The 26,902-nt window shown below is 43.4% G+C and overlaps 2 protein-coding genes across 2 annotated transcripts; one reads left to right on the top strand and one right to left on the bottom strand.

Moving 5' to 3' along the window:
- Positions 1-6,498: 6,498 nt before the first annotated feature.
- Positions 6,499-17,725, bottom strand: LOC124270430 (ragulator complex protein LAMTOR1-like). Its single transcript, XM_046705465.1, has 7 exons — positions 17,663-17,725; positions 17,051-17,181; positions 12,586-12,656; positions 11,800-11,886; positions 11,527-11,604; positions 9,913-10,042; positions 6,499-8,319 (listed from the first exon to the last, which is right to left on the bottom strand). Exons 2-7 carry the CDS (start codon positions 17,090-17,092, stop codon positions 8,227-8,229), a joined length of 501 nt encoding a protein of 166 aa, XP_046561421.1. The 5' UTR covers positions 17,093-17,181; positions 17,663-17,725; the 3' UTR covers positions 6,499-8,226.
- On the top strand, positions 17,235-26,156 carry LOC124270431 (probable asparagine--tRNA ligase, mitochondrial). Its single transcript, XM_046705466.1, has 4 exons — positions 17,235-17,528; positions 19,868-19,977; positions 21,121-21,241; positions 25,961-26,156. Exons 1-4 carry the CDS (start codon positions 17,361-17,363, stop codon positions 26,039-26,041), a joined length of 480 nt encoding a protein of 159 aa, XP_046561422.1. The 5' UTR covers positions 17,235-17,360; the 3' UTR covers positions 26,042-26,156.
- The last annotated feature ends 746 nt before the right edge of the window (positions 26,157-26,902 follow it).

The raw sequence follows: 26,902 nt of genomic DNA, 5'->3' as shown, positions 1-26,902 counted from the left end.
TTGGCCACCTACCACGACAAACCCTTACCCGGATTCGAATTTACCGCTCGGGAACTGCGGGGGCTGGACATGGCCATGCAAACCATTTGCGGACATCTCGTGAACAACACTTCCAAACTGGACGCGATAGACGACCACATCGCCCATGAAAAGGTCAAACTCGGTGAAACAGAGGACGAGTCTCTGAAAGCCACCATCGAGGAACGAATACGTAATTTGGAAGAGGAAAGGAAGACCCGTCTGGAAACGGCATCCTCCTTCCGAGACCAGCTTCGATCCCAGGTCAGCCGTGCGCGGGAAACTGTTGATCGAGTCCTCCACCAAGACACCACGTTAGCTGACAGGATTCAGATCCTATTCCGGGATCAGGGATCAAGGGATCACCATCGTCAGCATTCTGACTGCATTGGGCTTCATCATATCAACCCTGGTGGTGTCATTGACGCCTGCCGGCGGCAGTGGTACACCAACACCAACACCACCAAGTGGTGGGGGTGTCAAAGACTGGGTAAAAAAACACCTGAAATCCCTAGGGGAAGCCCTGGCTAAACTGGCTGGTAAGGCTGCTGAAGCCCTGCCCGGCATCCTGGGTAGCATCGTCTCGTGGCTGCTGAGCGCTCTGGCTAAAACTGCCACGTGGTTTGACCAAAACCTGTGGGCAGCCATCGTCGCCATGGTGGTTTTGGTGTACGTAGCGGCTAAGGAATTTTTAACCAAATAAGTCCCAAAGCTACCCCACCAACCACCAGGGCCGTTTTACGATCGATATGCTGCTGATTGGACGCCTGAATGTGTGGGGTCACCCCCACAGGGGGTGTTGGTTGAACCCTAGGCTCCGGGGGTGGCGCCACTATACCCGTTTCACCGGTCGTGGGTGGTGGGACGTGGGTGATGTTGACATCGAGGTTGACGCCCAACTTTTGACCCAACGTGGCTATGACTATTTCGTTGTTGTAGCCCACCACTTTTTTTACTCTCAGTTGCATATCGCTCGGAGCCATGTACAACCCCACATCAAACACGTAGTCGACTTTCGACCTGGCATATTCCAACACGTCTTGGTAGCGTTTGATGGCACTCGGGAGATCAACTGGAGCATTGATAGCTTTCTTAACGTTTTCAACGAACTGTTCCTGCGCGCCGTAAGCAGTCCCCTTACCAAGGATGTTGGAGCGCATTTGCATCGGGTGAAACCGGCACGAGTGAACCCTTTCGGCGTGTCCAGCATGAACTTTTTCCAGTCATCCGTTGCCCCCTGCTCGAACCTCCAGACTCGGTAATCCTTGCTGTTGTTGAAAGCCATGTAACGGTCATCCCACTCGTTCGTTGTGAGGTGATGATACGACTTGTATCCCCATTCTTTCAACTTCTCGCTGGCATCCACGAGGTGCATATTGTGAACGATGGGGATACCCAACCCGTGGTTCGGCCCCGGCAAACGCCAATCCGTCTTCGGGTTTAGTTCGAATTCGTTGCAAATACGTTCGTAGGCCCGTCTATCGTACTGGTTGTTTACTGCGTCCCATGCGTCGTCCTGTGGGAGCGGGGCGCTGATCTCTTTAAGGATACGCCTGACCTGGTAGTACACGTGAAACATGAACACAGACTGACTCAGTGGTCCACGCCGAGTGTCGGTCAATGTCACACCACACCCCGTTGTAGCGCACCACACGCCGAAGTTTAGTTGATTCTGCCAGAACTGCATCGGGTTGTTGAACCAAGCGTGGACTGCCTTGACGTTAGTCACCGAAAGCTTATACTTGTCGAACACATCTAAAAGCCGGAAGTTGAAATACATCCCATCAGCGACTACGATCTTCATGGGTGAGAAATTTACGTCCAGTTTAGGGTAAAACACTCCAGGGGAGTACATTTTAAAACTATTATATAATGAGCATATATACTCTAACATGTACATAACACTTCTAGGAATAACGAGCAATGAGACCGTTCAGCTGGCGCATGCGATCGATAACACGTCGGGTCAACTCGAAGTCGCACTGTGCGATATCACCTACCTGCCGCGATGGACTAACATCAACGCTAGCAACAATAAACTGTTCGTAGGTGGCGCTCGCAACCAGATAACTGACGGCTACTACAGCGTGTGCTCTCTAAGCGACGAGGTCTTCAAACCCCTGGGAGCCGAACTCAAGATGAACGACTCAAAGGGTACAGTGGTGTTAATCAACAACGGAAGAAACTCCTTGAGGCTCGGTCGACCATTGGCGAGGACACTCGGTATGTCACCTGATGAGGTAAAACCAACAACTACCGTCACAGGCACGAAGTTACCCGAACCTAGTACCGTGCACCGAGCTGTGCATTCATCTCAGCCAGGTTAGCACAACGGACAACATTCAAGGGGTCACCCTTCCACTATACTGAGAGCCGTGCGGTGAAAACGGAGAAATACAACGACGGCAGAACCGATCGCTTTCACATGGCAGTATAAGAGGTTAACCCAGGGCAACATCCCTGAGCTGATAATATTGGTGTTAGATATAAATCATAATCTCGTGAATATAGGATACCTTAGCATAACGCTGCACATAAAATGACCCACGCACAAGGCCCCGGGATGAAGTTGAAAAAATGCATCAATGTGGGGATCTCCGACTTCGGGGACACACGCGGATTCGGACGACCCGGAGTAGATGGTAAATTGTACCTTGCAACTGAAAACAGTATTTACAACTGGCGTTGAAGTCCCTCCAATGGTACTAGCAATCTAAGTGATATGGTAGATACCTCAGGAGCGGTCGTCAACACTAAGTACACCCTTGTCAACACCGGTGATGATAACTGGATAATATACCCATCGTTCGGGGGCAAACTGTTCGACTTAGACGTCACATCGTCTATCACCAAAAATAAGCCATATACGCTCGTCTTCACCGATGATGACAAGTGGGTGTTATTACCAGATAAAGTCGACTGGTTTCTCAACATTAGGCTCGGCTCCCCCTACGTGTTCACGGATAACAAAGACAACTACCTAAACAAAGTCGTGAACAACGGAATCCTGCTCGTGGCTTACGTCCCGACTCAGAGACGTAGCGTAGTCATCAGCCCACTCTCCAGTATGGCAGCCCACATGCTATCAGGTAAACCGAACATGCAAAACGTGGTATTGCAGTTGGTGTCTGAATTCGAAGGCGTGGTCACCATCCTGGAGAGTCCACCGGCGAACTCAACACTGATCATCCAAGTCTACCTAGGGGAACCATCGCGGATGATGTCGAATCGCGAAGGGGGTCAAACCCGTGGGGAAACAACACCAGTATCACGCTTGCAACGCTTACGCTTTGGGTGGGTGTCGACTCCAAAACCAGTCTGCAGTGTCACCGCGATCGTGGAAGACACTATATCACTAACCAAGATCTTCCTACCCGACAACATACACTTCATGGGGGGTAAGTGCACCCCTGAACTATTATCAGAAAACCAGTTGGAAATTATATCGTAATAGTATTATAGCAATGTCTTGGCTTCGCCCCAACACTACACTTAACGACCTTGGGGACACGGAGGGATTCGATCAACCTGGTGAGGAAGACACCTCATACGTCCTACACTTGAAAGACAACGTGTATAGGCGGGCGGCAATGACAATCAGGGGCCTAGGAGACATAGAGGGGTTCGACCAGCGTGGCCAGAACGACGACTCATACGTCTTACGCTTTAAAACGGTGTGTACATAACGGCAGGACCTGGCAGTCTTAAAAGAACCCAAATGGGCGATCAACGTGACCCTCAAGACCTTATATCTCACTAGACAAATATGGCTATGTCTCTGACATTAGGAACAACGGTACCTTGATCACGTCTTTCATTCCAACTGGAAGGATGGTAGTTTCTAACTCCCTATATTGTCCGAGGGACAACCTGTTAGTTTCATCCAGGCGGTCCCAGTTAATAGCCACCCACCCCGATACCATAGCAGGGGTTAGGGCTATGGCCCCAGAATCCACACTCATCATAGAAGTCGCCTACAAGGGTAAGATTGATGATTCAGACGGCTTTGACCCACCCACAAACTTGCAACTTTTACCCGGTGTGACAATACGTTGGGGTGACAACCCCTTAACATCAGGTTTTTTACCTTGCAGATTCGTTATACGATTGGGATTACTACCCCTCATAATAAACTGCAATGATGTTGATATAGACCAGAAATTACCTATTGACCCTTCCCGTATCTACACATACTAGAATCTAAGTCTCATAAGCCTCAGGTACGTTGAACTACTATTAACTGAAGCCCAATTAAAAAATATCTCATAAGATATATTATAGGCACACAGAATGGGGCTATACCCAGTCGTAGAGGAAGTAGCGAAGACCCTTGAAACTGTAGACGGGTTCCGCTTGAGACAGTTATGTGATGTAAAACGTCAACTAGAACAAGACCGCGACACGCGGAAAGCACTATATAAGAAGTACCATAAAGCTTTCAATGCCGTGGACGGGACTGATACTACCCTTATGGCAACCAGCATGGGACCAGGGGCGGCCGGTGTTAGGTTGTTAGCCACCATCGTGGCTGCACCTATAGTGCTAGGTATTGAAATAACAGCTGGGGTGACAGGGGTGTTAGGGTTGGTGCTTAAATTTGTATCACGCAGACTGCATCGTAAAGCGTTGAAACACGACGAGATCAGGGTTCTGGCTGAAGCAAAGTTGAACACGGTAAGTGAGCGTATTTCCACGGCACTCACTGACAGTAAGATCTCAGATGAGGAGTTTCGTTCAATCCTCTCTGAACTCACAAAATATAACAAAATGAAACAAGAGATTCGATCCAAGTCTCGTAAGTCTACTACTATCAGCGAGGACGAAAAAAAAAGTACATAGAACAGGGGATACAAAAGCCCGGCAAGCCTTTATTACGAACACCAAAGAGATCATAGGCGATTCACATTAAACTGTTTCATCGAGGTCAACGCGTGACATAGTGTCATAGCGGCACGTGGAGCTATACAACATAGATAAAGTGGACATGAAATCAGACGAACCTACCTTGTATTACTTGACGTATGGGCCAGGCAGAGGACTATTGATCGTAGTGTTACCTCCTGTCAACAGCACGTGATGCGTAGGTGCGCGTGATCTACCCGTTAAATTGACCTACTTCAACTAAGTCCGCGGTAGCTCAGTCGGTTGAGTGGTGCGACCCATTATGTATAGTCTGCGCAAGCTGTACATGTGGGTTCGTATCCCGCCGTCACAACTTTGTGTGATGTGAGGGTCTCTCACGGTGAGAGACACAATTGCCCTTGGGAGGAAGCGCAATACATTTCTATTTCTCCCTTTGGGAATTGTGGTTGCCGGGGACATTTTACTACTTTTTCATATCGGCTCTTGAAATTTTTATAGGTTGGGAAAGCAGTAGGGGTAATGGTAGCAAGAGCTAAGGGCCCAACCAAAGCCTTATTTGTGAAATAAGGCTTTGCAGAGGCTTTTGTTGGACCTGGTTTCCCTTCCTCAGGGTTGTCATAACTCTTTACCTGTTGAATCTCTGAAGCCCCCAAACAATGAACATTCATGACATTTGTGTGGCCTGGACCTAAAATACACTGGCTGCCTTGTTGCTGTTTGGCTGAAACAATATTGATGCATTGTTCAATTCCAACTCAACTAGAGTTGTCATTATATACTAGGTGTCTTAATATACTGGGTGTCATATACTAGGTGTCTTAATATACTGGGTGTCATTATATACTAGGTGTCTTAATATACTGGGTGTCTTAATATACTGGGTGTCATTATATACTGGGTATCATTATATACTGGGTGTCTTAATATACTGGGTGTCATTATATACTGGGTGTCTTAATATACTGGGTGTCATTATATACTGGGTGTCATTATATACTGGGTGTCTTAATATACTGGGTGTCATTATATACTGGGTGTCTTAATATACTGGGTGTCATATACTAGGTGTCTTAATATACTGGGTGTCTTAATATACTAGGTGTCTTAATATACTGGGTGTCTTAATATACTGGGTGTCTTAATATACTGGGTGCTCTTGTGACAGCAACTAAGTTTTGACAGAGTTATGTCTTGTGCGGCTGGAAGAGTCTGATTTGCGAGTTATATTTGTGTGTGCAACTGGTCAAGGAACCTATATTAACTGTATTATTACTGCTTGGTAGTCATTCAAAAACAAATACTTGTGATCTAGTTAGAATCAGTCAGTAATCTCTCTTTTATCAGAGATTTTTTATGAATATGCAAAGGTTTTACATGACACCCACCAAGAGCACCCTGCATAATGCATCTATCTAGACGAATACTAAAGTGGTCAAATCCTACTGCTGGGGTGTAGCCACAAGGACATAAATAAATGGCAGAAGGTCTTGCAGATGTCAACATCCATCTTTATCCACCAGGTCATTTACAATTATTTGTATGCAACATATGCAGTCTACTTAATGTGGACAACTGTTCTGACTGTTGTTTCTCGGGAGACATCACAAACACATGGTATATAATTATGTACATGGGTTTAATCACAGCTTACATCAAGGAGGAGCATGATACGCCTGTAGTGAAGGACGAACATACATCATGGTTACACATGGCTGACAGCATGCACTAGGGTCAAGGACACTGAGTATTGTTGATAATTGGTTTGGACACTGAAGCCAACATTAGATAACCTATACTTGCAGCTGACAGGACACGCGCCGAATGTGTCCACTGTATGAGAACTGTGTGTCTGCACTGTGTACCCCGCTGTCACAGGACAACCGTGCAGACACAGCTCTACTGAAGACATACCCCGAAGACACAAGTTTACACTATAGGCTTGCAGACACAGAATCATTACAGCCTTAAAGCCCCAGCTTCACTGTAGAGCCTTGCATACACAGGTTCACTTGAAAGACACAACAAAGCCTAGCAGGTAAACATATGCTGGAAGGCCTTGGAGACAGGAAGGTGGATGTCAGCTTTGACAATGTGCTTAGTCATTAGTGCACAGTGCTGTAAATAGATTCACCGTCTGTAGTTCTACTGATCCCGACTCTCATATTAATCCAAAGAACGTTGTAAGTACTCTCTCCCCAACATCCATCTCCTACCCACATAATAGTCTCTTACAAACACATGTATGGGCTCGGAGTCATGTCAAATGAAATATTGCATAAACTTCACGTAACTCTGACAACGCCTCGGCACCAGACACTGGATAAAGGAACAAGTTGGAACAGGATTTCTGTTTTGTTGAAGGGTCCAATAATACAAATTATAATTCGGTTACGAAATACTGAACTCTGGAAGAATACCAACGGGTTAGAGGAACCTTCCTATGAATGCTATTCATGCACTGATGAAGCTATTAAGAAATCACCGCCAAAAAGTCTCACAACTGAGATTCAATTACCATGGTTCCACTGCTGAATAGTACTCTTGATGTGATAGATATTCTGAAAGCCTCAATGAAACCGGGCTATACATTTCATTTATCTTCAAGAAATTACAGAAACTGCAACAAAACCCCAGACTATTTAATCTGTTCATGTTACATGCTAAACAAGAAGCTAGCCCCTCAGTAGCACTAGGTATTGTATGTACAATCTCTACCATATTTACACATATCACACAATTGTATATTTTGTTGAACCAACAACTCAACCAGTGATCAAGGCAGAATACTGCATATATTCTCATCCACCCACATCATGCAGGAAGTGATGCCTACCCACACCACCCACTCAATCAAAGTATGCCACCCAGCCACACCACCCACCCACCTCCATCATCCACCTATCACACCCCGTCAAGTTGCGCCATTTAGAAACTGAGTATTTCATCAATCAATATTTAGAATAAACCTGACAAATTCTAATTGTTCTCTGGCAATATCATCAACCATGTATTCAGACAAAGCATCCTCATTATTATTCCATAGCACGTACCAATCAAAGCAACAGTCAATTTAGTCATCATAGTGAGCATGCTGGCTCTGAGACAATATAACAAAGTGAAGCTTGTGCCTGTATAGATACCCGTCTTCCAGACAGGCTATGGGAAACAGAGGACAGCACAGGAGGGTGCTGGTGTGGAATGACTAGGATCATGATGTTGCTGTTGATGATGTTGCTGCGGAAGCTGCAGACGCTGCTGTATACAGACTGGCCTGACACAAGGTCAGAGTATGATTACAATTTAAATGGGCAACTGTGTTGAGATGAAGTCTGTCGGAAACAAGAATCATGGAACGCCAAATGCCACCACCAAATCCTCTTTGTGCTGGATTTTCACGTCTTTCATTGCCTTGGCTGCCTTGGCCGCCACACTTGTAATCTGAAACACAACCATATGACAATAGCAAACTTGGTGACACATCATCATACATCTGTCATCTGTATGTCACCATACACCTACCATCTGTATGTCATCATACACCTACCATCTGTATGTCATCATACACCTACCATCTGTATCTCACCATACACCTACCATCTGTATCTCACCATACACCTACCATCTGTATCTCACCATACATCTACCATCTGTATCTCACCATACACCTACCATCTGTATCTCACCATACACCTACCATCTGTATCTCACCATACATCTACCATCTGTATGTCACCATACACCTACCATCTGTATCTCACCATACACCTACCATCTGTATGTCACCATACACCTACCATCTGTATCTCACCATACATCTACCATCTGTATCTCACCATACATCTACCATCTGTATGTCACCATACATCTACCATCTGTATGTCACCATACACCTACCATCTGTATCTCACAATACACCTACCATCTGTATCTCACCATACACCTACCATCTGTATCTCACCATACACCTACCATCTGTATCTCACCATACACCTACCATCTGTATGTCACCATACACCTACCATCTGTATCTCACCATACATCTACCATCTGTATCTCATCATACACCTACCATCTGTATCTCACCATACACCTACCATCTGTATGTCACCATACACCTACCATCTGTATCTCACCATACACCTACCATGTATCTCACCATACATCTACCATCTGTATGTCATCATACACCTACCATCTGCATCTCACCATACACCTACCATCTGTATCTCACCATACATCTACCATCTGTATCTCACCATACACCTACCATCTGTATGTCATCATACACCTACCATCTGTATGTCACCATACACCTACCATCTGTATCTCACCATACACCTACCATCTGTATGTCACCATACACCTACCATGTATCTCACCATACACCTACCATCTGTATCTCACCATACACCTACCATCTGTATGTCATCATACACCTACCATCTGTATGTCACCATACACCTACCATCTGTATCTCACCATACACCTACCATCTGTATCTCACCATACACCTACCATCTGCATGTCATCATACACCTACCATCTGTATGTCACCATACACCTACCATCTGTATCTCACCATACACCTACCATCTGTATCTCACCATACACCTACCATGTATCTCACCATACATCTACCATCTGTATGTCATCATACACCTACCATCTATATGTCACCATACACCTACCATCTGCATGTCATCATACACCTACCACCTGCATCTCATCATACACCTACCATCTGTATGTCATCATACATCTGCCATCTATGTCACCATACACCTGCCATCTGTATGGCATCATACACCTGCCATCTATGTCTTCATACACCTGCCATCTGTATGTCATCATACACCTACCATCTATATGTCATCATACACCTACCATCTGTATGTCACCATACACCTACCATCTACATGTCATCATACACCTACCATCTGTATGTCACCATACACCTACCATCCGTATGTCACCATACACCTACCATCTGTATATCATACACCTACCATCTGTATGTCATCATAAACCTACCATCTGTATGTCTGCTAGTGTGACCGGAGGGGCAGCCAGCACCATCTGCGGGGCTGAAATCCCGTTGGGCAGTGATGGACGATATGACTTGGCTCTTCCATGGCCACTCATCACCATATTCAGTCGATTGCTGCAGAGAAAATGTAAAGACATTCAAGTTAACACCGAGAACCTTTTTGTTTGTCTGCCCCAATCTCTTCTTTGACTGGCATTCTCCCAATATCTGTCAACATTACATGTCTATCACTCCATGTGTTTACTGGTGTGTTCAAAAGTACCTGTCTAGCCTCTCACATGGGTTTATTCTGTGTACAATGGCTATGTATCAATCTGTCTAAAGCAAGTTCAGATCTACGTGTCCACAAAGGGCTTCCTATCTACCTGTCCACAAAGGGCGTCCTATCTACCTGTCCACAACGGACTTCCTATCTACCTGTCCACAACGGACTACCTATCTACCTGTCCACAATGGGCTTCCTATCTACCTGTCCACAATGGACTACCTATCTACCTGTCCACAATGGGCTTCCTATCTACCTGTCCACAATGGACTTCCTATCTACCTGTCCACAATGGGCTTCCTATCTACCTGTCCACAATGGGCTTCCTATCTACCTGTCCACAATGGGCTTCCTATCTACCTGTCCACAAAGGGCTTCCTATCTACCTGTCCACAAAGGGCGTCCTATCTACCTGTCCACAATGGACTTCCTATCTACCTGTCCACAACGGACTACCTATCCACAAAGGGCTTCCTATCTACCTGTCCACAATGGGCTTCCTATCCACAAAGGGCTTCCTATCTACCTGTCCACAAAGGGCTTCCTATCTACCTGTCCACAATGGACTACCTATCTACCTGTCCACAAAGGGCTTCCTATCTACCTGTCCACAATGGACTACCTATCTACCTGTCCACAATGGACTTCCTATCTACCTGTCCACAATGGACTTCCTATCTACCTGTCCACAAAGGGCTTCCTATCTACCTGTCCACAATGGACTACCTATCTACCTGTCCACAATGGGCTTCCTATCTACCTGTGCACAATGGGCTTCCTATCTACCTGTCCACAATGGGCTTCCTATCTACCTGTCCACAATGGGCTTCCTATCTACCTGTACACAATGGGTCGCTTCTACTAGTGGTGTAAAGATACAGCAGTCAAGTAATGTATCACGATACAAGGCTCATGATACAACACATTGATTTCCAACTCCTGTACCACAGTACACATTCATTACACTACAAATTACAAGTAACATTGATGCAAAACATGAATAATGACAAATTTTTCAAGAACCAGTTTATGCAGATTCTCAATTATCTTCTAGTTTGCAACGTTTTACAGTACCCACAAACTTACATTTCTCCCCTACAATTTCCCATCTTTGCTGTCTGTGATATAGAAAATAACGATTCACCTGCAGCAAGGGAGAGACTATGAACTTAAGAAATGAAAGTACTGTCTCAAGATATGAATCATATTACACCCATACTATCAGGATACATAACATATACGGCCTCATCATATCTACAAGTCATTCATAGGTTCATATCTACCTGTCTATAATAGTTTCATATCTACCTGTCTATAATAGTTTCATATCTACCTGTATTGCCTTGCTCTGTCATGGTATTCATGTTGCTCCATAGTCTGGGAGTCTGTGGATGTCACGTCTATCACATCCCTGTAACATACAGTGTATCACATCCCTGTAACATACAGTGTATCACATCCCTGTAACATACAGTGTATCACATCCCTGTAACATACAGTGTCGTGGTTACATATCTGTTACTCACCAGGGTCTCTCTAGTTGTTCATGCACAAAAAAAGGGACTCACCAGGGTCTGTCAAGCTGTTAATGCACACAGGGACTCACCTAGCTGTCTTGTTAAGTATCCGGCTCAGTGCTGACTGTTCATCCCCCTTCTGGGATGCCTGTGTGTACTGGGACCCACTTCTCTCTCTGTAACCATGACAACCAGGCATTAATTCTTTGTATTGGGACAATTATCACAGTTTACACACTCACACACACACACACACACCACTTCTAGACTGTCATGGCTACTGACATGGTAGAGCTGGCAATGGCCAGCATCAAGCAGCTTACTGGATAATGAAGACTGTAAGTGTAACATCTCACTCAGTAAATACTAGTCTGATCCATTTGTTCTGTCCAGCCATTGATACCTGCCAACTGTATATCATAGATGATGCAGTGTAGCTAGACACCACCCACCTGTCACAGGAAGATTCACTTACCTAGGGCACGACTGGTTGTACCCAAGTGACTTGATTAACCTATAGGACTGTTCATAATTTATGGCTAGGGGGGTGATGATGATTATAAAGGTAGGGGTGGGTGTGTGTCTGTCACCCATTTTGTGTGTGTGTGTGTGTGTGTGTGTGTGTGTGTGTGTGTGTGTGTGTGTGTGTGTGTGTGTGTGTGTGTGTGTGTGTGTGTGTGTGTGTGTGTGAGAGAGATAAATTTTGTACATGTTTTAGGGGGTCAGCACCTGTACATAAAAATATCTAAATATTATGCTTTAAAAATCTGGGAAGGGGAGGAGGGGCTGGTGGTCGTCATTGACTTTGTAAATGACATGCAGGTGAGCTGACTTACCCAGGTATCAACTGGTTGTAACCAGGTCAGCTGACTTACCCAGGTATTGGCTGGTTGTGGTCTGGAGGGGACGGGTTGAGGAGACGAGTTCTCTCTGTCGGACTGATGAGCTGGATAAAGGAACGTGTTACCATAAATTACAGTAACTTACTTTTCAGCCAAGAAGGTTATGTAGTAAAAGCCATGCTTAGTTTCAAAGGATAAAAAAACACAAATAATATGTGTACCTACCTATCATTTTAAATGAATTTTATCAAAATGCCAGTTACAGTTAACCACTGTTATTTTATTGCAATTAACACAATTCATGACATTGACAATTCTCATTCTGTATGAATCCTTGAATGCAGGAATCAATAAACACAAGAGTTGATACACTTCACACATATATTTACAATGCAACACATAGATTATTGACTGATTCTCTGACTAGAACTGCGGTTTGCACACAAACATTTGTACTGGTTATCACTAGTGGTCAGGAGTGATTTACTAACAGACAGATAAAATCCATCACTACTCTGATCCTAGAACATGGACAGTCCCAGGAAATGCTGCTGACAGTGTAGTCATCATGTTTATCACACCTCACTATCACACATTCTTGTTGCTGAATACAGACTTTTGTATTGCAATGTACGGTCTGCCTTTCACCCGCATTGGGAAATGCACTGCAATGCATCAGAGATTTTTCATTTACATTTTCATAAGTTAATTAGAATTATACACTGTAACATGCAGTAAAAATTACATTGACAGTCATTGCATACCTTCAGTGGATTCTGAATTCAGGTGAACCTACAGGTGATATCAAACTTGGTCAATGAATAGGTGAAATTTACAACAACAAAATCATGCCATGCTGGCTCGCCACTTAAGTTCAATTTCCTGGTCAGCTGGGAAATGCTTTATAAGATTACTGTGTGTATTTTCTCATAAGCAGGAAAATAGAAATAAACCCTACACAACATTTCCCTAACCTACCTGTGATGCACTTAAAATGACCTAACTTCATACATTTTAGATGCTGCATTGATGGACAAAAACTGATTTGAAACTACATACTTGGCAGGAATGATTATTAGAAAGAATAATACATAGAGAATACTACACGAGGTCTCATTACATATGAATTATACGAAACGAGTGTCCTTTCGCTCGGTCAGAACCATAGGAAGGTCACGAGTTTTGTATAATTCATATGTAATGAGACCGAGTGTGGTATTTTATTTATTACCAACGTCTTACATGCATTAAATTGACAAAATAGCGTATTTTTTATATTTCTATGGTTTCAAACAGAAACTGGTTTCATAAAGAGGTTGCGGAAGAGTTTTGTACTGTAGTACAATATTTGCATGATCGTCAAAGACCGTAATGATCGCCACTGCCTTGGTAACGGCGTCCAATGATGCATGTCAGTTGTCATCATACCATTGCAGCCTCCTACAGTAACCTACTCTGTAGCACCCCCGCTTCTTGGTTTGCAGTTGCTTCATCTGGCTAACATCACAGGTGGAAACATTGGCGTGCTATGTTTTAGACGGATATAATGTCTCAGTTCGACTCACAATTAAACAGCGACACAGCAACATTCGGCATAATGTTTACATTCCCAATGCATTTAAGTTGTAGAATGAATGAATTCACGTGTTTGTTATCAATGAAAGAATAGTTACGTCAGAATGTGACCTAATTGAGAGGTCATCGGTTATCCAATCAAATCGTTAGAATCTCAGGTCAAGTCGTTACGACACAGGTCAACGTGATACCACACTCGTGTGACGTACGAGGTTAGTATGCAACTACCCATATGTTGACCACGTGGGTAATAAATTACATTTACATGTTATCCTAATGCACATTTTATCATATACTTTAAAAGTAATAATAACAACCATAAGCATAGTCCTTGGGTACAGCTGATTGTCATAGTCACATATTTTGTCACTAATGGAATATTTTAACCAGTCACTATATGGGCCTTGTGCAGTTTTTCTATTTCATTTAATATTTAAGTCAAAGTATGGCATGTATCCATTGCTGCCAAATAAAATTAGTCTCAAGGCATCAATAGTTAATAATGGTGAGTTGTCAGTTATTGTGTTTGTAACTGTTATGTTTTGACCAAATAAATATAAACAATATGGAACATACTTTGGAAGAAAACAATAATTTTGATTACAAACATAGGTTCAGATATACAAGTACAATGAACAGCTTTTAAGACTAGATTATGTAATATAAGGATAAAATTGTGTATGTCAATAAGTGCTCATTGTTGTATTTGCTACACTGCTGTGTTCTTTTTATCAGTAGTACAACCTAAACTCAAGAAAAAATTGTGTACTTGTATTTTGCAATAATAAACTGCTACATTTACAAATTTACTGCAACATGTATTGCTGAAAATTTCCACTGCAGTATACCCCACCATTACAGTTTACCATCTCCAATATAAAAAATTAACATATCCTGCATATCCAGGTGCAGTTGCCAAGGTTACTGCATCCCCTCATGTCCTAGATGCACCCTTACACTTCAACATACCATCTCTTAAATATAAAAACATTCTGGAAATTGAAAAACATAGTTTGTAGTTGTACATTCTATCATAATGTAATGTCAGCTAAACTGATGAACAAGATGACGACAAAAGTCAAAATATACTTGCATTCATCTGAAGTAAACTTTGGATGTATGGAGATTAAAAAAAAACTTATTTTTTGTAAAAACCCAAACTATTAATGCAACTTGACAATTTCCCTTTTCACAACTTAGTTGACCGTGCCGTACCAAGTTTTCGGGGGAACCATGTTTTCGGGGTATGTCTTTTTCCCGTAATTTCTAGCGTACAGAGAGATGACAGCACCACCTGTAAACACCGTCTCCAGTGCAGAAGCTTCCGTGGCAACCGGGACACAAAATGTTTGAAATACCCAGCTTTCATGTAAATTGTGACCTAAATTTCTGTCAAAGTACTAAAATTCTACCCTAGAAAGTAATGCACTTTCAGAACCTTCATAAATGTGATCATAACTTTTGAAATAAAGGTCGTAACTTGTCAAGCGGACCATCGTCTGCTAGAGTGAAAAGGCAAGCATAAACATCACGTGACTCTAATGGAATGTTGCCGACGTAATAAAAAAACTATGGAAGACCGAATTGGTCATCTCTTACATATTTCTGCTTGACTTTTCATTAAAATGCCACGTTGTATTTGTTGACTTCTTGGGAGAAGAATGCATCACCTGGGCTTCCATACAAGGTCGTGACCCCACGCTATAACGAGTAACCCGAAAACATGGTACGTCACTTCACGCGCTGGGGGACAGACACAAAATGTTCGCTGCATTGGAAACCAGCGGACGACAGAACATTCTGACAATAAACTTATGAAAGGTGAGATGATATTTAATTCGTTGGTTTCACATTAATTTTCGACTCGATGTGCGCATGCGTAGAGCGTGTAAAAATATCCACTGGTCAGTTCCGGTTTGGTCGTATTAGCGATATTGTAAACACGCTCTAAATAAATGCTGTATAAAAATTATTTACGCGTGGCAACTGTTCATAGTTGAGTACATACATCAATTTGCCTATGCTTTTCTATACTTGATGTCCTATTTTGGTGGCATTGCATCAGAGATGTGTTTTTTTTTACTTGTGAGAAGGGGATGTGCAGGAAGGACAGTGGACGGGTGGTGGTGAGATGTGTTTATACAAGAGCTTGTTAACAAACGTTAAGCTATTTATTTAACCGGTCCGGTCTCTTCCATTCATAAATGAATTGAGATTAGTTAAATTCGACATAAAACCATATATTTGTTTTGATTTTTGCTTACTTTAGAGTGCGTTTACACTATCGGTAAAGCTTACGACCAAACTGGAATTGGCCTGAGGATATTTTTACACGCTCTGCGCATGCGCACAGCGAGTCTAAAATTAATGTGAAACCAACGCATTACGGAATTACGGTTTTGATAATCTACTGATACGCAATAATTCACATGATCATCTTTGCGTTATTACCCCGAAAACAGGTTCCACCATGGTACTTCATGTTTTTGTTAAAATGAATTTAGATACTGACTTAAAAATACCAATGTAAGATTTGTCTGTTTGAAAAAATATGACAGTTTCGAACAGCGTTTTTATGCTAATGACTAAAAGACACTCGGAGTCTCGGTATGTCAGCGTCACATGATGGATACCGAGCGGGTTCAGTTGCAACCTTCGAAACATTGTTGGAACAGAGGGCACTCGCCGATTCTTGAAAATCAGGTAGTCAATCAGTCGTTTGTTTGCAGACGTTGCCATGCAGAACAATCATGTTACCTTCAGATGTGTCTGGGAGGCGTGTGTAATGTAAACAGGGAAGTCGGGTCACATAATGCCTGCGATAACACTGTAACAAGTATGCCATCCCCACGGTGCGTAAACATATCCACCAGAAAGATCACTTGTGGTGCTCAAAGGTTCTTAGGACAGTCGGCATAATTACCCCGTCATCTTTATCGTCGTCACTACTGTAGCAACATCCCATTTTGTAAGCTCATATGCAAACTGTTCATCGGTCTTCTCTTCCTCATATGACATACGCTTCGCACTGAATGGTGTGGACTATACTATTGGCTGAAATATGTCGAAATAAATCAAGACATATTTTAGCAATTTACTTCACAACACATTTGTAACTGATGAACACAATATTTCTATAAACGACCGACAATATCAATTTACAAGACCCTGAAGGATCGTGAAAGTCCGACAAGAAATCCCGATTCGCCGCTGAGCTATTTTGTCGTTTCAAGATGGCCGCGCCCATGACAAACTTAGGGAAAACATGGGTTGCAACCATAAATCCACTTCTACGCATTTGTAAGCAAAAAGGTTACAGTTATAGGTGCTACAGTTTTGCAAAGCAATCAATAGCGCGTATGCTCGAAAAGTCGCCGATTCAAGACAATGTACAAGTGAAGGTACGGAAGTGAAAATAGAACCGAAAACAAATCGTGTAAAGGACCATTAATTGTTTGTGGTCTCTTTTAGAGTACTATACTAGTAATAGCACAGCTGGCCTGTAACCATGTGAACTTGTCATATCGAGTCGTACATTGTCGTCTATAAACGTCATCTATTGTCTACTTCCCCCAAATGACTTGATGAAATCTGCTGAAATGTATCCTCGCTTACCATGAGGGGATTCAAGTTTGTTCAAGGTCTCAAAATCAGAAGTTCAATATGATGACGTAACTTTCTTTGATTTGTTTACGAAAATATACTACTAAACGAAAAGGGACAGAGGTCTACAGCAGTGTTGGGAAATTGCGCCTCTCGGCTAGGAAATATGTAGAATCATTAATCTATAACACTATATTAACTAGGGGTGAAACGGTATACCACGGTGTTAGTAGAACCGTGGTATTTTGCCTTTGGTTCGGTATACCGTAATCCAATCCAAAAATTCGGTATTTTCGGTATACGTACCATCATTTATTAACATTTTAAACCCTTTTCTAAAATGTCTAGAAATCGAATCATTTTGTCAAATTCTTTGCTAGATGGCCGCTATTTTCCTGGAAGTAAGTTCTCATATACTGAACCGAAACGGACTGAACCGAAGACTTTGTACCGTAATACGTACCGTACCGTGGTAAGAGCATACCGTTTCACCCCTAATATTAATAGGACAACACCTCAATGGTTCTAGGCAAAAGAAAGTTTTGTATGAAAAACAAAAACGCTGGTACAGGATTGAAGCCAAGCAGGAAATATAACAATGCAGCTGTCCGAAAACGTCGTACAACTTGTGCTTTTTTTTCAAAACATGAAAAACAAAATTGTGGGACATTGGTCCAAATGCATGTGCATGATTGTGGCATAAATACAGATGTTAGACAGAGCAAGCTTGCTGTAACAAAAAAACACCACAAATTTGCCAAGACTTATGTTATACAATGAGACAAGGTTATCGGTATGGCCAATATGGAAGCTTCACAATGTCAGCTGGCAAGAACCTTCAACTGCGGCCAGGCCACCATGAGCAAATTGATAAACCACTACCAGCAAACAGGCCAGACCCAAGTCTACCCTAGATCTGGAAGACCAAAAGTCATGACACTGGCCGAAGACTGCTACATTCAGCAGATGCAGCTCCCAAACATATTCAGACAAACAGTGCTTCAATAATGATAATAATAATAATAGGCCATTTATATAGTGCCTTTCCACGTCACAGGGATATGCTCAATGACTTGGTATGGCTGGTATATGAGATTACCGCCCCTTCCATGGAACATTAACGCAGACTGCAACAGACAAGAACTGTACGTCTGTGGTAGCATCATATGCAGTTTTTATATGTTATGATAAAATATATTTCAAATTAAAATGAAATCGGTGAAGAAATAAAGATTTTAGAAAATTCTAAGGTTACACTGTTATATATAATACACAAGGGAAGACACTCCTGATGCTAAAAACCTGATCGACAAGCGGGCAGCCTGACTTTTTTAACGTGCAGTTCAAATGGGCAGTTTCACCCAAAAATTGTGTTGAGCTTGAAGGTAATTCTTTTACTATACGTCAGTGTTCACGAATAGCGTCTGACCCTCTGACAAATCCGGCAGATTCGCTAACAGTCAGACAGAAGTCTACAACCTGCCGGCCCCAGTGTCTGACTGTATATTTCACAATGACTTTGACTGAAGTTATTTAATGTGACACGTGACACTTGTTTTCTGTTTATAAATTTTATGTTTGTTAATAATTTCAATGTCAATTATAAGAAATATTAAATCTGAAATGTATGTATAATTTTATTTCATGGGTCCTGTGCATTTTCAATGGGTCAGACAGACATCTGAAACTTACAGGACCAAATGTCCTGTGACTTTGAAACACCATTCGTGAACACTGTACGTAGTATTCAATTTGTCTAACTGCATTTCATATTTGACCACAGACCCTCGCAATGGCACTACCCTCTGCTGTGAACAAACGTTTGGCCTCTCTTCGGTAAAAATCGACAGTTTCTGTAAATCTCTGAATGACTTGGAAACAGAAAATGGCTCTCACTGGTCAATTTCCACATGTTGTTGGAAACATGAAAATTGTGTTTTCCCACCTTCGTGGAAATTGATCAATTAGAGCTGTTTTCCTGGGGTAACGGGTCATTCAGAGATTTACAGAAACTGTCCGTAATTACCTAAATATGATGCGGTGCCTTGGATGCAACTTTGGTCCTTAACTTGTTTAATATCTCCCTAAATACACAAGTCTGAAAAAATTGAAGGTTTAAACATAAGATGTTTTTCAGGGTTGGGTTCGAGCAATACGTGGACATCGTGATGTCATCTTCTTACACGTCTCTGATGGGTCCTGTGTCAAACCACTCCAGGTTGTGGCAGACCCAAGCCTTTGTGGCAGGTAGGTGCAGTTATTTCAATCACTTTGATGAAATGGGTCTGTCAGATACATGAAGTGGGTGTGTGAGAATGAAGTGGGTATGTCAGGTACTGAAGTGGGTGTGTCAGGTACTGAAGTGGGTGTGTCAGATACATGAAGTGGGTGTGTCAGGTATATGGAGTGGGTGTGTCATGTATAAGAAGTGGATGTGTCAGATACATGAAGTGGGTGTGTCAGGTATATGAACTGGGTATGTCAGGTACTGAAGTGGGTGTGTCAGATACATGAAGTGGGTGTGTCAGGTATATGGAATGGGTGTGTCATGTATATGAAGTGGATGTGTCAGATACATGAAGTGGATGTGTCAGATACATGAACTGGATGTGTCAGGTACATGAAGTGGGTGTGTCAGATACATGAAGTGGGTGTGTCAGGTACATGGAGTGGGTGTGTCATGTCTATGAAGAGGATGTGTCAGATACATGAAGTGGGTGTGTCAGATACATGAACTGGATGTGTCAGATACATGAAGTAGGTGCCTCAGATACATGAAGTGGATGTGTCAGATACATGAAGTGGGTGTGTCAGATACATGAAGTGGGTGTGTCAGAGACATGAAGTGGGTGTGTCAGATACTTGAAGTAGGTGTGTCAGGTATATGAAGTGGGTGTGTCAGATACATGGAGTGGGTGTGTCATGTATATGAAGTGGATGTGTCAGGTATATTAAGTGGGTGTGTCAGATACATGAAGTAGGTGTGCCATGTATATGAAGTGGATGTGTCAGGTATATTAAGTGGGTGTGTCAGATACATGAAGTAAGTGTGTCAGAAACATGAAGTAGGTGTGTCAGAGACATGAAGTAGGTGTGTCAGATATATGAAGTGGGTGTGTCAGATACTTGAAGTAGGTGTGTCAGATACATGAAGTGGGTGTGTCAGATACATGAAGTAGGTGTGTCAGATACATGAAGTAGGTGTGTCAGATACATGAAGTAGGTGTGTCAGATACATGAAGTAGGTGTGTCAGATACATGAAGTGGGTGTGTCAGATACATGAAGTGGGTGTGTCAGATACATGAAGTGGGTGTGTCAGGTACGTGAAGTTTGTTGTTGTTGTAGTTGTGTTAAATGTTTTGATACATTGTGGTCATGTGTTGTTGCAGTGATGTGACCTATGGATGCTGTGTGGCCGTGGAGGGCAGTCTGATCGAGAGCTCCCACCCAGGTCAGATGGTGGAGGTGGCTGCACACAGAGTGCAGGTGTTGGGACCTTGTGACCCTGTGGTAGGTATCATATCCCACTCCAGCCCGATGTCTAACACAGGTACACCAACATAGACTGACTTCATCATGTATGGCCCATCTAACCTGACCCAGGTACACCAACATAGACTGCGCGTCACTGTATGGACCGACATCTAACCTGACCCAGGTACACCAACATAGACTGATCATGTATGGCCCATCTAACCTGACCCAGGTACACCAACATAGACTGACTGTATGGCCCATCTAACCTGACCCAGGTACACCAACATAGACTGACTGTATGGCCTATCTAACCTGACCCAGGTACACCAACATAGACAGACTTCATTACTATGGCTCTATCTAACCTGACCCAGGTACACCAACATAGACTGACTTCATGCATGTATGGCCTATCTAACCTGACCCAGGTACACCAACATAGACTGACTTCATCATGTATGGCCTATCTAACCTGACCCAGGTACACCAACATAGACTGACTTCATCATGTATGGCCCATCTAACCTGACTCAGGTACACCAACATAGACTGACTTCATCATGTATGGCCTATCTAACCTTGACCTGCAGGTACACCAACATAGACTGACTTCATCATGTATGGCCCATCTAACCTGACCCAGGTACACCAACATAGACTGACTTCATCATGTATGGTTTATCTAACCCGACCCAGGTACACCAACATAGACTGACTTCATCATGTATGGCCTATCTAACCTGACCCAAGGTAACACCAACATAGACTGACTTTATCATGTATGGCCCATCTAACCTGACCCAGGTACACCAACATAGACTGACTTTCTATCATGTATGGTTTCCATCTAACCTGACTAGGTACACCAACATAGACTGATTCTCACCATGTATGGCCTATCTAACCTGACTCTAGGTACACCTTAACATAGATTCTGACTTTATCTATGTATGTGGTTCCATCTAACCTTGACCTAGGCATATCTAACATAGACTGACTTCTTGATCATGTATGGCCCTTCATCTAACCTGGACCCAGGTACACCAACATAGACTGACTTCTACCATGTATGGCCTATCTAACCTGACTCTAGTAGGTACACTGACATATAGACTGACTTTATCATGTATGGCTAAATATCTTAACTGTCTACCCAGGGGTACACCAACATAGACTGACTTCATCATGTATGGCCCATCTAACCTGACTCCAGGTGGGTACACCAACATAGACTGACTTCTATCATGTATGTGGCCCATCTAACCTGACCCAGCTACACTAACAACATAGATCCTGACTGTATGGTGGCCTATCTAACCTGACTCCAGGTACACCAACATAGACTGACTTCACCATGTATGGCCTATCTAACCTGACTCAGGTACACCAACATAGACTGACTTTATCATGTATGGCCCATCTAACCTGACCCAGGTACACCAACATAGACTGACTTCATCATGTATGGCTCATCTAACCTGACCTCAGGTACACCCAACATAGACTGACTTTCATCATGGTATGGCCCATCTAACCTGACCCAGGTACACCTAACATAGACCTGACTTCACCATGTATGGCCTATCTAACCTGACCCAGGTACACCAACATAGACTGATTTCACCATGTATGGTCTATCTAACCTGACTCAGGGTACACCAACATAGACTGATCTCTTATCATGTATGGCCCATCTAACCTGATTCCAGGTACACCAACATAGACTGATCTCCTCACTCATGTATATTCCATCTAACCCGACCCAGGTACACCAACATAGACTGACTCTCATCATGTATGGGTTTATCTAACCTGGACTAGGTACACCAACATAGACTGACTTCTCATCATGTATGGCCTATCTAACCTGACCCAGGTATACACCAACATAGACTGATTCCCCATCATGTATGGCCCTATCTAACCTGACCCAGGTACACCAACAACATAGACTGACTTCATCATGTATGGCCCATCTAACCTGGACCCAGCTACACCAACATAGACTGACTGTATAATTCCATCTAACCTGACCCAGGTACACCAACATAGACTGACTTCACCATGTATTGTGGCCTATCTAACCTGACGTTAGGTACACCAACATAGACTGACTCCCTTATCATGTATGGCCCATCTAACCTGACCCCAGGTACACCAACATAGACTGACTTCATCATGTATGGCTCCATCTAACCTGACCCAGGTACAATTCAACATAGACTGACTTCTCATCATGTATGGCCCATTCCACCTGACCCAGGTACACCAACATGACTCAGACTGACTTCATCATGTATGGCCTATCTAACCTGACCCAGGTACACCAACATAGACTGACTCATCATGTATGGCCTATCTAACCTTACCTCAGGTACACCAACATAGACTGGACTTCATCATGTATGTCGTTGCTCCATCTAACCTTGGACCCAGGGTAGTACACCAACATAGACCCGGATTTACTCATCATGTATGTCGTCTATCTCACCTGACCCAGGTACACCAACATAGACTGACTCTCATCATGTATGGCCTATCTAACCTGACCCTAGGTACACCAACATAGACTGACTTCATCATGTATGGCCCATCTAACCTGATCCAGGTACACCAACATAGACCGACTTCATCATGTATATTCCATCTAACCTGACCCAGGTACACCAACATAGACTGATTCTTATCATGTATGGCCCATCTAACCTGACCCAGGTACACCAACATAGACTGACTTCATCATGTATGGCTTCCATCTCAATCTCCTGACTCCAGGTACACCAACATAGACTGACTTTCATCATGTATGGCTCTATCTAACTGACCTAGTGGTACACCCGAACATATGGACTGACTTCATCATCTATGGCCTATCTAACCTTGACCCAGGTACACCAACATAGACTGATCTCTATCATGTATGGGTTTATCTAACCTGGACCCACCCAGGTACACCAACATAGGACTGATTCTCATCATGTATGGTTCCATCTAACCTGACCCAGGTACACCAACATAGACTGACTTCACCATATGCATGGTTTATCTAACCTGACCCAGGTACACCAACATAGACTGATTCCCCCATCATGTATGGCTCCATCTAACCTTGACCCAGGTACACCCAACATAGACTGACTTCACCATGTATGGCTATATCTAACTCCTGACTCAGGTACACCAACATAGACTGACTTTATCATGTATATCCCATCTAACCTGACCCAGGTACACCTAACGACTCTGACTTCATCATGGATGGCCCATCTAACCCGACTCTGGTACACCAACATAGGACTGACTTCACCATGTATGGCCTTATCTAACCTTGACTCAGGTACACCAACATAGACTGATTCCCATCATGTATGGCTCCATCTAACCTGACCCAGGTACACCAACATAGACTGATTCATCATGTATGGTCTATCTAACCTGACCCTAGGTAATACCAATCAACATAGACTGACTTCACCATGTATGGTTGGTCCATCTGAACCTGACTCAGGTACAATTCAACATAGACTGATTCTTTATCATGTATGGCCTATCTAACCTGACCTAGGTATTACCAACAGACTGACTTTTATCATGTATGGCTCATTCTAACTCTGACCGCAGGCACAATTCAACATAGACTGACTTTCATCATGTATGGCTCATCTAACCTGACCCAGCTACCAGTTCAACATAGATTGGATCTCTGTATGGCCCATCTAACTCCGACCCAGGTACAATTCAACATAGACTGACTTCACCATGTATGGCCTATCTAACCCGACTCCTAGGTACACCAACATAGACTGATTCTTATCATGTATGGCCCATCTAACCTTTAGACCTAGGTACACCAACATAGACTGACTTCATCATGTATGGCCTACATCTAACCTGACCTAGGTACACCAACATAGACTGATTCCCTCACCATGTATGGCCCTTATCTAACTCCACTCCAGGTGGTCACACCAACATAGACTGACTTTATCATGTATGGCCCATCTAACTCCGGACCCAGGTACACCAACATAGACTGACTTCTATCATGTATGGCCTATCTAATCCTGACCTAGGTACACCAACATAGACTGACTTCATCATGTATGGCCTATCTAACCTGGGACCCCAGGTACACTAACATAGACTGACTTCTCTGGTCATGTATGGCCCATCTAACCTGGGACCCAGGTACACCAACATAGACTGACTTCACCATGTATGGCCTATCTAACCTGACCCAGGTACACCAACATAGACTGACTTCATCATGTATGGCTCCATCTAACCTGACCCAGGTACACCAATAGACACTTCATCATGCTATGGCCTATCTAACCTGTATCGTAGTGAACCTCCTCCTGTATGTACCATTACATGAGGTTGTAACAGCCAGATGTATTCTTCTGTTTCTTAGCCTCCATGTTGTAGTGGTTAGAGGATCCCCGCCAGGCTCACAGGTTCGATCGAGTAGCATCATACCAAAAGAGCGTTAAGCTAATGTTCTTGTTGTTCCCCGCTTGGCCATTAACACAACAAGGACTGGAAACTGGAAGTATAATGTGTCTCTTGTTGGGGTATTCTGCTTCAGTCTGGGCATGGTATCTCAGTGGGATAGCACTATAAATCCATTAAGTCTGGACACATACACATACACATACATACACTTCATCATGTGAGGCAAATATTAAGCAACAACGTTAAACCCCATTTCACATCACCTGTTTTCAGTAAACTTTGTTTTGCATCTTTTAGGAATTTCCATTCAAAGCCAGGAAGAAGCACTCTACAGATTACATCCGCGATGCGTACTCTCATCTCCGACCACGCATCTAACACCTTCAGTTCATTGTTGAGAATCAGGAGTCAAGCCACTGCTGCCTTCCACAAATACTTCCAGGTATACACTGTATTCAGAGAATCTAGATTCTAACCCTTGCACTATTCTTAGTCAACATAGACCCTCCTCCGGTGTAGTAGTGGTTACAGCTGGCCCCACTGAGAGCGGAAGGTCGCTGGTTCAACTCCCGACCGCTGCCATACCAAAAGCGTTAAAATATATGGTACTTGTTGGTCCCTGCCTGGCCTCCGCATTTATGGGTACAACAAGGACTGGTCGGCTTGGAGTCAGTATAATGTGTCTGAGTGGGGGTATTCATGCTTCACTGCGGCATGGTATCTCAGTGGGATAGCACTATGAAACCAGCTTGAAGTCTAAGCAGGCTGGTACAGTCAGCCACATACACATATGCACACGATGCATCGCCATCATATGAGCTAAATATTCTCAAGCACTCCACGTTAAACCCCAATTTCACCTCATCTCACATCTTGGTAGTCAACATCATCATTTGAACAGTGTCTTGTACCCTCAACCCGGGCAGTTCCATGGATCACTTAGATCTGCCCCAACCCAGTCCCTCCACATCCTACACCTGCTCATTCCCTTTGGCAGTATCCTAGCTCCAGCCCCTGGTCTCTATCTCAGTTCTAAGTCTCACACAGTCATAGACCAATGTCACCAGAGCCTGGCCCCCAGTCTTGCCCTATGCCAGTCATCACTTCAGTCTCCAGTTTCACTGCATCCAGTCTCTCGTGTCACCCAAAACCAACATACACAGACTTCTGACATCACCTGCCATCTGATCCCACAGACCTGACATGAGGACGCAATGCCCACACCTGCCACACCTGGCA

The sequence above is a fragment of the Haliotis rubra genome, unplaced genomic scaffold (assembly GCF_003918875.1).
Source record: "Haliotis rubra isolate DU_JTF1 unplaced genomic scaffold, ASM391887v1 Scf1517, whole genome shotgun sequence".
Taxonomy (NCBI): domain Eukaryota; kingdom Metazoa; phylum Mollusca; class Gastropoda; order Lepetellida; family Haliotidae; genus Haliotis; species Haliotis rubra.
Note: the sequence above shows the minus strand (reverse complement) of the source record. Positions and strands in the feature narration are given on the sequence as shown.

Bases quoted from the DNA above. Each gene is read 5' to 3' on its own strand.
- LOC124270430 (XM_046705465.1), bottom strand. From the start codon at position 17,092: ATGGGATGTTGCTACAGTAGTGACGACGATAAAGATGACGGG. The intron at 12,657-17,050 runs GTAATTATGCCG...TCCTTTATCCAG, and splicing joins ACGACGATAAAGATGACGGG to CTCATCAGTCCGACAGAGAG. The intron at 11,887-12,585 runs GTAAGTCAGCTG...TCATGGTTACAG, and splicing joins CACAACCAGCCAATACCTGG to AGAGAGAAGTGGGTCCCAGT.
- LOC124270431 (XM_046705466.1), top strand. From the start codon at position 17,361: ATGGCCGCGCCCATGACAAACTTAGGGAAAACATGGGTTGCAACCATA. The intron at 19,978-21,120 runs GTAGGTGCAGTT...GTGTTGTTGCAG, and splicing joins GACCCAAGCCTTTGTGGCAG to TGATGTGACCTATGGATGCT. The intron at 21,242-25,960 runs GTAGGTATCATA...TGCATCTTTTAG, and splicing joins TGGGACCTTGTGACCCTGTG to GAATTTCCATTCAAAGCCAG.